This window comes from Pan troglodytes, chromosome 10 (genome assembly GCF_028858775.2).
Source record: "Pan troglodytes isolate AG18354 chromosome 10, NHGRI_mPanTro3-v2.0_pri, whole genome shotgun sequence".
In the NCBI taxonomy this organism is placed as follows: domain Eukaryota; kingdom Metazoa; phylum Chordata; class Mammalia; order Primates; family Hominidae; genus Pan; species Pan troglodytes.
Window position 1 is genome coordinate 6,994,544 of NC_072408.2, and position 11,108 is coordinate 7,005,651.

The window sequence follows — 11,108 nt, forward strand, 5'->3', positions numbered from 1 at the left end:
TGGAGAGGCCGACTTGAGGAGGTTCTGGGCCCGGAGAGGCCGCCGGAAGGGAAAAACTGGGCCTGGAAAGGCCGTTGTGAGGAGTGAGCCCCATGGGCCTGAAGAGGCCACTGGCAGGCGGGAGCTGGGCCTGCCGAAGCGGCCGAAAGGCAGGAGCTTTGGAATTGGGAGGCCGCAGTGAGGCGACAGCTAGCTGGGCATGGAGAGTCCGCTGTGAGGCAGAGGCTGGGCCTGTGCAGGCCTTCGGGAGGCAGGAGGCTGGGCCTTGTCGAGGCCTGCAGAGGCCACCGAAAGTCAAAAGCGGGGCTTGGGAAGGCCGCCGGGAGGCGTGAGCTGGGCTGGGCCGAAAGAGGCCACTGGGAGGCAGGAGGAGCTGGGCCTGGAGAGGCTGCCGAAAGGCAGGAGCTTCGCCTGAGGATGCCACAGTGAGACACCATCTGGGTCTGGAGGGTCCACTGTGAGGCAGAGGCTGGCCTGTAGAGTCTGACAGCAGACAGAAGTTGGGCAAAAGGCTGATTTGAGGAAGTTTTGGGCTTCAAGAGTCAGCCACGAGGCAGGCACTAGGCCTGGAAATGGCCTCACAGTCATGAGTTGGGCCTAAATGGGCCACTGTGAGGGAGGAGCTGTGCCTGTTGAGGCTGCTGGCAGGCAGGCAGAAATTTGGCCTGGGGCAGCTGCCATGAGGCAAGAGCTGGGCCTGGAAAAAGCCCCTGGGAGGCAAGAGCAGGGCCTGCAGAGGCTGTTCTCAAGTCAAAGCTGGGCCTGTTCATGCCACCGGGAAGCAGAAGGTGGGCCTGGAGAGTTTGACTTGAGGAAGTTTTGGGCCTACATTGGCCGCCATGAGCTGGACAGGAACTGGGCCAAAAAAGGCTGTTGTGAGGCAGCAGTTGTGCCTGTAGACCCAGCCAAGAGGAAGAGGTGGGCCTGGAGAAGCCCCCATGAGGCAGAGGTTGGGCCTGTAGACACTAACAGGAGGCAGGAGCTGGGCCTGGAAAGGTCAACTTGAGGAGATTTTGGGCCTTCATAGGCCACCAGGAGGCAGCAGTTGGGACTAGAGAGTCTGACTTGAGTAAGTTTTGGGCCCGGAGATGACGTCCTGGGACAGGAGTTGGGCCTGGAGAGGCCACCATGAGGCATAAGCTGGATGTAGAGAGGCCAGTGTGAGGCAAGACCTGGGCCTGTCTAGGCTGCTGGGAGACAGGCAGGAATCTGGCCAGGGAAGGTTGCCATGAGACAAAAGTTGGGCCTGGAAAGGCCCTGGTGAAGCATGAGCTTGGCCTAAAGAGGCCACTGGGTGGCAGGAGCTGGGTGTGTAGAAGCTGCTGAAAGGTTGGGAGCTTGGCTTGGGGGGTCCACAGTGAGACAGATGCTGGGCGTGAAGAATCTGCTGTGAGGCAGATGTTGGGACTGTAGAGGCTGACGGGAGGTAGAGGGTGGGCCTGGAGGGGCCACCAAGATGCAGGAGCTGGGCCTGGAGAGGCTGCAAAGAAGCATGAGCTGGGCCTGGTGAGGTCAACTTGAGAAAGTTCAGGGCCTGGAGAGAAGGCTGGGAGGCAGGAGCTGGGTCTAAAGAGGCCATTGTAACGATGGAGCTGTGCCTGTGGAGGCTGTTGTGAGGCAGTAGCCTCATCTGCGGAGACTGCCGTGAGGTAGGGTATGGGCCTAAATAGGCCATGTTGAGTCATGAGCTTGGTCTGTAGAGGCTGACTGGAGAAAGTTCTGGGCCTGGAGAGGCTGCCGGGAGGTAGGAGCTGGGCCAAAACATGTAAGCACATTTGCATTTATTAGGCACTTTATTTCCATTCTTACACTGTAATATATAATAAAATAATTATAGAACTCACCATAATGTAGAATCAGTGGGCGTGTTAAGCTTGTTTTCCTGCAACTGGATGTTCCCACCTGAGCGTGATGGGAGAAAGTGACAGATCAATAGGTATTAGATTCTCATAAGGACAGCGCAACCTAGATCCCTCACATGCACAGTTCACAACAGGGTGCGTTCTATGAGAATCTAATGCTGCTGCTCATCTGAGAAGGTGGAGCTCAGGCGGGAATGTGAGCAAAGGGGAGTGGCTGTAAATACAGACGAAGCTTCCCTCACTCCCTCACTCGACACCGCTCACCTCCTGCTGTGTGGCTCCTTGCGGCTCCATGGCTCAGGGGTTGGGGACCCCTGCTGAAGTGCATCCAAAGCGACCCTTCCCACACCAGTCTTCACAGTGGTCAAGGGCAGCAACCACTTAGCTCCCAAGGCATGTGCCTCAGCTGGCATTTCGTCACAATCAACAGTAAGTGGTAGCTTGAGTCACTGTGAGGTCACCTACTGGAAATCACCAGCATCCCATTTCCCACTGGCAAAGAGCTCAGCACTGCCCCCTGGGAAACCAAACCTATGCCCAAATCCCATCTGTGTGGGTTTACCTCCTGGGACCCTTCCTAACATATTAGTCAGAGTCCAATCAGGAAGCATAAACCACTCAAAAGTTTAAAGTGGTAAAATTTAATACAGAGAATTATTCATTATAACAGGTGAACAGCATAATGAGAGATTGGCTAGCACAAAGTAAAGAGAACTCTAGAGAATATGGGACTAGCCCAGGCCGGGCATGGTGGCTCATGCCTGAAATTCCAGCAATTTGAGAAGCTAATGCAGGAGGATTGCTTAAGGCCAGGAGCTAGAGACCGGTCTGGACAACACAATGAGACCCTGTCTCTATCCAAAAGAAGAAAAAAGTTAGCTGGGAGTGGTGGTGCACACTTGTAGTCCCAGCTACTCGGAATGCTGAAGTTTGAGCCTGGGAGGTCAAGGCTGCAGTGAGACATGATTATGCCACTACAGTCCAGCCTGGTGACAGAGCAAGACCCTGTCTCAAAGAACAAAACAACAACAACCATTTACAGACAGAAAAGAAATAGAGCTAATAAGCTGAGGAAAGATGTTGAAATGTGACAAGTAAAGTAATATGAGGTCTTTTGTCTATGTAAAATAATCAAACAAAAAATGACTTACTAAGTTATAATACCCTGTGCTGGCAAAGGTGCAGTGAAATGGGCACTTTCTTATACTATGAGGGGTGTTTAAATTGTGTATAAGCCTTCCAGGGTAAAGCCTGTCAATTTTTTAAAATAATGGAGACAGGGTCTCACCATACTGCCATACTGCCTCCTCCAACTCTTGGCCTCAAGCAATCCTCCTCTCTCAGCCTCCCAAAGTGCCAAGATTATAGCTGGGAGGCACCCAAAACCCTGTCAATTTACATCAAGGGTAATGAGAATGTCCATTCACCATGACTCACAGTAATCTTACTTCTGGGGAGACAATTCAATCTAAACAAAAGGTCATCTGTACACACACAGTAAAAATCTGGGAGTAACTGAAGACAGAGTTGGTAAGTGAAATAAGAAACAGTTATAAGAAATTAAACTATGGTATCCATAGGCACCTGGTATAAAAGGTCAGTTGATGTTACCTGCTACTTTTTTGTTGTTTTGAGACAGGGTCTCACTCTGTCACCCAGGCTGGAGTGCAGAGGCCTGATCATGACTCACTGCAGTCTCAGCCTCCCTGGGCTCAAGTGATCCTCCCACCTCAGCCTCCCAAGTAGCTGAGATTACAGGAACATGCCACCACACTAGGCTAATTCATGTATTTTTCTGTAGGGATGGTGACTCCCCCTTTGTTTCCAAGGCCTATCGCAAACTCTTGGCCTCAAGCCATCCTCCTGCCTCAGCCTCCCAAAGTGTTGCGATTACCAGTGTGAGCCACCACACCTGGCCAGCTGCTACTTTTATCAATATTATTATTATTCCACTCAATTAAAAATTATTATTTTCAAGGCTATGCAACAGTATGTATCCTACAGCGTAACTGTAAAAACATATACAGTCGTCATCCCTCAGTATACAGAATTAGTTCCAGCCCCCCATCTCTGCATATACCAAAATCCATGCTTACTCACGTTTCGCTGTCACCCCTCTGGAATCCACGTATACGAAAATTCCAAATATTAGTTGGGCATAGTGGCAAGCACCTGTAGTCTCAGCCACGTGGGAGGCTGAGGTGGGAGGATCGCTTCAGCCTGGAAGGTTGAGGCTGCAGTCAGCTGCAATAGCAGTACTACAATCCAGCCTTGGACAACAGAGGGAGACCCTGTCTCAGAAAAAAAAACAGAACAAAACAGGTTAGAAATTGTAATCTAACCCTAACCCTAACCCTAACCCCTTTACCCTAACCCTAACCCTACACTAACCCTAACCCCAACCCTAACCCCTAACACTAACGCCTAACTCCTAACCCCTACCCTAACCCCTAACCCCTAACCCCTAACCCAAACCCCAAACCCTAACCCCAAACCGCAACACCAAACCGAACCCGAACCCTACCCCTAAGCCCTAACCCTAACCCTAAACCCTAACCCCTAACCCTAACCCCAAACCCTAACCCTAACCCTAACCCCAACACCAACCCCAACCGTAATCACAAACCCCAACCCCAACCCCAACCTGAACCCCAAAACCAAACCCTAACCCTAACCCTAACCATTAACCCTAACCCTTAACCCCAATGCTAACCCGAACCCCTAACCCTAACCCTAACCCAACCCTAACCCTAAAACCCTAACCCTAACACTAACCCTAACCCTGACCCTGATCCCGACCCCAACCCTGACCCTAACCCTGACCCTAACCCTAGACCCTAACCCTGACCCTAACCTAATGCTGACCCTGACCCTGACCCTAACCCCTAACCCCTGACCCTGACCCTACCCCTAACCCTGACCCTACCCCTACCCCTGACCCTAACCCTAACCCTACCCTAACCCTAACCCCTAACCCGAACCCGAACCCGAACCCTGACCCTACCCTGACCCTGACCCTGACCCGGACCCGAACCCTCACCCTCATCCTAACCCCTAACCCTCACCCTAACCCTCACCCTAACCCTAACCCCTAACCCGAACCCGAACCCTGACCCTCACCCTAACCTAACCCTGACCCTGACCCTAACCCTCACCCTCACCCTAACCCTAACCCTGACCCTAACTCTGACCCTGACCCTGACCCTAACCCCGACCCTGACCCTAACCCTAACCCGATTGCCTTGGTTTTCTTCTAGGGTTTTTATGGTTTTGGGTTTTACATTTAAGTCTTTAACCCATCTTGACATAATTTTTGCATAAGGTGTGAGAAAGAGGTCTAGTTTCTGTTTTCTGCATATGGCTAACCAGTTTTCCCAGCACCATTTATTAAATAGGGAATCCTTTCCCCATTGCTTGTTTTTGTCAGGTTTGTCAAAGATCAGATGGTTGTAGATGTGTGGTATTATTCCTGAGGCCTCTGTTCTGTTCCATTGTTCTATATTTCTGTTTTGGTACCAGTACCATGCTGTTTTGGTTACTGTAGCCTTGTAGTATAGTTTGAAGTAGTGTGATGCCTCCAGCTTTGTTCTTTTGGCCTCGGGTAGTCTTGGCTATACGGGCTCTTTTTTTGGTTCTATATGAAATTTAAAGTAGTTTTTTCTAATTCTTTGAAGACAGTCACTGGAAGTTTGATGGGAATAGCATTTAATCTATAAATTAGTTTGCGCATATGGCCATTTTCAATATATTGATTCTTCCTATCCATGAGTATGAAATGGTTTTCCATTGTTTTGTGTCCTCTCTTATTTCCTTGAACAGTGGTTTGTAGCTCTCCTTGAAGAGGTCCTTCACATCCCTTGTAAGTTGTATTCCTAGGTATTTTATTCTCTTTGTAGCAGTTGTGAATGGGAGTTCACTCATGACTTGGCTCTCGTCTATTGTTGGTGTATATGAATGCTTGTGATTTTTGCACATTGATTTTGTATCCTGAGACTTTGCTGAAGTTGCTTATCAGCTTAAGGAGTTTTTGGGCTGAGACGATGGGGTTTTCTAAATATACAATCATGTCATCTGCAAACAGAGATAATTTGACTTCCTCTCCTCCTCTTTGAATATGCTTTATTTCTTTCTCTGATTGCCCTTGCCAGAACTTCCAGTACTATGTTAAATAGGAGTGGTGAGAGAAGGCATCCTCGTCTTGTGCCAGTTTTCAAAGGGAATGCTTCCAGCTTTGGTCCAAATTCAGTATGATATTGGCTGTGGATTTGTCATAAATAGCTCTTATTATTTTGAGATACGTTCCATCAATACCTAGTTTATGGAGAGTTTTTAGCATGAAGGGATGTTGAATAATGTTGAGTAACTGAACACCAACATGGCTTCATCTCCAACAGTGAAATTGCTCATATGAAGGTCACCAGTAAGCTCAAAAGGTCCCATCTGCCTTCATTATTTGACCTCTCGGCAACTTTTAAAGTATCAGATCATGCTCTATGATCAAGACATTTTCTTTTCTCACTTCTTGATGACACCACAAAAAACTAGTTTTCCTTCTTCTTCACAAACAAACTTTTTGGGTTTCTTTTTTTGTTTGAGAGAGGGTCTCACCCTGTCACCCAGGAAATACATCCAAAATGATAGACTTGAATAGGAATAGTAATTAAAAGTCCAAGACCTCAGATCTGTCGGTAGACTCAAGCCTGGCATAGGTCACTTGCTAGCTGGGAGTCTAGGCAAGATATTTTATTTTTCTAATTCTGTTTCCCCATGAGCAAAATGTGGGCACTATAGTTATCAGTTGGTAAGGAGTTCGACATCTCTGTAACTCTTAATATAAAATATTGGACTGATGATATCGTTTGGCTCTGTTTCCCCACCCAAATCTCATATAGAATTTTAATCCCCACCCTAACCCTAACAGTCATAACCCTATGCTATCCCTAACCTAACTGAAAATGATGAGCCTAACAGTTGAGCGAATAAATGATGATTGATCCTAAAGGAATTAAGTAAATAATTCATTAGAGAATTATTAAAGAATTAAGAATTAATATTCCACAAATACTCACTGTGTCTCAATGGTGCTCCTTGATGCTCCTAGGCTTTGGTTAACCACCCCCGCTTAACCTTTGCAACCACCCCATGGCAGGTCCTAGCACCATCCCCATTTTACAGGTGAGAGGTTTGAGAACATGCCTAGGGTCACACACCTGGCCAGTATCAGGCCTAAATATGAGCAGGCACAGGTGGTGTCAGGAGAGACGCTGATGTCATAACAGTATAAGGAAAAGAAGGAGCAGCAGTGAGCACGGTGTGATGGCCAAACATGCCATGGGCTGACCCCACGTGGATCCAGCCCCACAGCTGGCCAGGATACACTTTCCCTGTCCTTACATGAAGTTTTCACTTCATCATGGGAAGAGCACAGAGCGCAGGGAGAGTGTTCAAACAGCACTGGTACGTACTAGGAACTAAAGATGTTGGCTACCACTGACTCACTGAAAAGCAATCAGACAAAATACTAGAAATAAACCACAGGGACAGCTGGCTTTCTCTTTAGGTGTCAGGCCTGCATGTGTTTCCTTCGAAGTCTGTCCCCTCATTCTGCAAAAGCTCATTCCACCGAGAGAGGGAGCGGGAGCCCAGCCGAGCCCCTGTGCGGACAGCGGGGATGGCACTCGGTGCACGGTGCCCTGGAGTCCGCAGCGAGTGCTCGGGGAGGCAGAGAGCGCTCGGCGTGGGCGGCACCCGCAGGCGCTGCCTCCCCAGGCTGCCCCCATCCCCAGGCCCGCGCGGTGCCGGCGGGGCCATTTGCGCAGCCGCCCGCAGACGTCCCGCCGGGCGGGCCCTTGCTCCACCCGGACAAAGCGCCCAGGGCCATCCTGAGTCCCTGCAGGGTCAGGGCCTGCGGAATCGCGCGGCCTTTGCCCCACAAAACCACTGTGTGGCGGAAGAGCGCTTCGGCCGCGTCGCCTCGAAACTGGACCCGCACATCTGAGCCTGCGTTTCCGTTTCCCCGAGAGACCCCGGGCTCCCTCCCCCAAGGACAGGAACGCGCGACCACTGGCAGAGCTCGCTGATTGGATGGGGGAGAGAAGTGGGCGGAGTGAGCACTAGGAGATCCTGTCATTGGATAAGAAAGAGAAGTGGGCAGGGTGGGCACTGGTAGAGTCTCTACTGGTTGGATAGGAGCGAGAAGCGGGCGGGGCTAGCACTGAGATCCTGCAATTGGACGGGCATGAAGTAGGTGGGGCGAGCACTGAGGAGACCCTGCCAATTGGACGAGAGAAGTGGGCGGAGTAAGCATTGGTAGAGCCTGCTGATTGGGCAAGAGACAGGAGTGGTCGGAGCAAGGACTGCGGAGAAGGCTGCTATTGGATGTTAGGGAGAAGAGGGCGGAACAAGAAGGTGGCGAGCTCTGCAGATTGGACAGGAGAGATAAGCAGGAGGAGCAAGCAATGAATGGAGCCAGCGGTGAAAAGAGCCCTGATCTTGAGCAGTGGAACCAGAATTCGGGTTACGGTCACGGTGACAGCCAGAAAGGAAATTCCAGCACGGATGCCAACCGCACCAACCCAAAACTATGACCCGAGTCCTAACCCACCCTAACCCGGCCAAAACCGAACACCAAACCCTGACTAAATGCGAAACGCTGACCCGGACCTGGACCCTGACCCTGACCCTGAAGGGGGACATAGAGGAAAGAGATTGAGAGGTTTGCACATTCAGTGACAAACATTTTCTTCGTTAGTCGATGTTAGAAAGCAAAGGCTTTTATCTCGAGAAATTTCTGACCTAAAGAATGATGTACAATAAACTGTATTCAACCATTGATCAACATTTTCTAACAAGGTGGAATGAAAGTATAAAGTGTGGGGATTGCTACTAGTCCTAATACACTAATCTGTGGTTAGGAAGGTTTATTTTTTTCCCTCCAAACCTAAGCAGTACATGTCTTAAATTACCTTCTAAAATGTACGACTCTTGGAGCCTCAGACGGGCTGGCGATAGTCAATACTCCACAGCTGTTTGTTGGATGAGTGGACAACAGCATGGCCGAGAGGTCCTGGTGCAAAAAGTCTTCGGCTGCCTCAGTTTGAATCCTGCTTCTGCCATCGACCAGCCGTGTGATTCTGTAAAAGTATTTTAACCTCTCTGGGCCTTAGTTTCCCCATCTGTAACTTGAGGGCCTACCTCAAATGGGTTCCTGGTGAAGAGTAACAAGACTATATCCGGAGTAGGTTTCAGTTGCCTTTTCCTCCGTCTTTCCACCCTCCCCTCCTACCCTTCCAAATCTTTTTTTTTTTTTTTGACAGGGTCTCCCTCTGTTGCCCAGGCTGGAGTGCAGTGGCGTGATCTCAGCTCACTGCAATCCCCACTTTCCAGGCTCAAGCGATCCTCCTCCTCCTACCTCAGCCTCCTGAATACCTGGGGCTACAGGTGTGTGCCACCACGCTAGGCTAATTGTCATTGTGTGTGTTTAGAGGCGTGGTTTATCCATGTTGACCAGGCTGGTCTCGAACTCCAGGCCTCAAGCAATTCTCCCACCTCGACCTCCAAAAGTGCTAGGACTTACAGGCGTGAGCCACCGCCCCCACCCCCTTCAAATCTATTAAAAGGTGAGAGTCTCGCCAAGGCAATGAGATCGCAATATGACGTTTCCATTTACTTTGGATTATATGTCATTATAAATATTAACAAATAAGACTTAAAAAGGACACCTTTGGGTAGGTCAGACCAAAATACAAAACTTGTCTGTGGGACTGCAGTTTGAGGACAGTGTCTGCAGCCGTCACATGGCAGCAAAACGGGGTTAAGCAGTGCACGAGAGTCTGCGTCGACGACAGCCAGAGTCCATGCATCGGGAGGTTCACTCGGTTTGCGAAGGAACAACGGGCACGGCATGCACGGCCCGGGCTCGGCGGGCGGACGGGCCGGGGCGCAGTTCCCCGCGCTCGCCACTAGAGGTCAGGAGGTGACCGCTTCCGGGCTGGAAAACGGGCCCGTCGGGGATTGGAGCAGGCGGCGGGCGGGGCGGCGGGCGGGGCGGCGGGCGGGGCGGCGGGCGGGGCGGCGGGCGGGGCGGCGGGCGGGGCGGCGGGCGGGGCGGGGCTGGAGGCAGCGCCTGGTTACTGACACCTGGAATGACTTTTTTTTTTTTTTTTTTTTTTTTGGCATCAGATTTCCTGTCTTTGTGGGGATGATGGACCCGAGTAAAGATGCCCATTCGGGGTCAAAGGCAGAGCCGCTTCTGCAGCTTCTCAAAGCGTTTTTTGTTTTTTTTTTCTGAGATGGAGTCTTGCTCTGTCGCCCAGGCTGGAGTGCAGTGGCGTGATCTTGGCTCACTGCAGCCTTCACCTCCCGGGTTCAAGCGATTCTCGTGCCTCAGCCTCCCCGAGTAGCTGGGACTACAGGCGTGTGCCACCACGCCCGGCTAATTTTTGTATTTTTAGTAGAGACGGGGTTTCGTCCTGTTGGCCAGGCGGGTTTCGAACTCCTGACCTCAGGTGATCCGCCAGCCTCGGCCTCCCAAAGTGCTGGGATTACAGGCGTGAGCCATCGTGCCCGGCCTCAAAATGCTTTAACAGAAAGACAATCTGCACGGGATCTAGAAGGGTGCTGAGATCCTAGGAAAGGAAGGTTTCCAAACTTCCTGGGGAGTTCCTGCCCGAGTGCCCGTGCTGCCCCTGGGCTGGCTGGCCAGTAAGCCTGTCTCCCAGCCTGACTGTCCCCATCTTTTGGTACCAGCCCCATTTGCACAGCCTGGGCAGTAGAGAGCCCTGGACTGGGGGGCTGGAGTTCTGGGTTCTTGTCCCAGCTGTGCCCCTTCAGGCCCCTTATTCCCCATGTGCCTAATAAGGAAGTCATGGTAGGTGGGGGGTACAGCCTCTTCTCGCTTTGCCATTCACTTCTGTGTCTTCAGAGAGGCTGTCAAATCTCCTCTCTGAATGAGACCCCCAAAAAAGCAAAGCTAAGAAGATACCCAAAGCTTAACTAGACACCAGGCCTTTTAGAAATAGACCACCTCTTACCTTAGGCCCCCAGAGGGTGCCCATTCTGTGTGGAGAAAAGAGGAGCCCTTGCCTCTGCCCCCAGAGGCTAGGGTGGGGTGGCTGAGTTTGGGGGCCAGGTTAGACACCTCTGGGGAAGCCTGAAGTAGCACGGATGGTTTCAAAGCCAGCGGATGAGGTGGCAGGACAGTGACAAGACCCCAGGTCTCCATCATGCACCTGAGCTTACTGAGCC

General features: G+C 51.0%; 1 protein-coding gene across 1 annotated transcript; it reads right to left on the reverse strand.

Annotated features, from left to right (window-relative positions):
* Window positions 1–964: 964 nt before the first annotated feature.
* LOC112204115 (putative uncharacterized protein FLJ46235) lies at window positions 965–9,842 on the reverse strand. The gene is made up of 4 exons (XM_054663911.2): window positions 6,932–9,842; window positions 3,963–4,153; window positions 1,845–1,902; window positions 965–1,751 (listed from the first exon to the last, which is right to left on the reverse strand). The coding sequence occupies exon 4, from the start codon at window positions 1,673–1,675 to the stop codon at window positions 1,052–1,054; it is 624 nt and encodes a 207-aa protein (XP_054519886.2). The 5' UTR covers window positions 1,676–1,751; window positions 1,845–1,902; window positions 3,963–4,153; window positions 6,932–9,842; the 3' UTR covers window positions 965–1,051.
* Between the last annotated feature and the right edge of the window lie 1,266 nt (window positions 9,843–11,108).

Bases quoted from the DNA above. Each gene is read 5' to 3' on its own strand.
- LOC112204115 (XM_054663911.2), bottom strand. From the start codon at position 1,675: ATGGCCTATTTAGGCCCATACCCTACCTCACGGCAGTCTCCGCAGATG.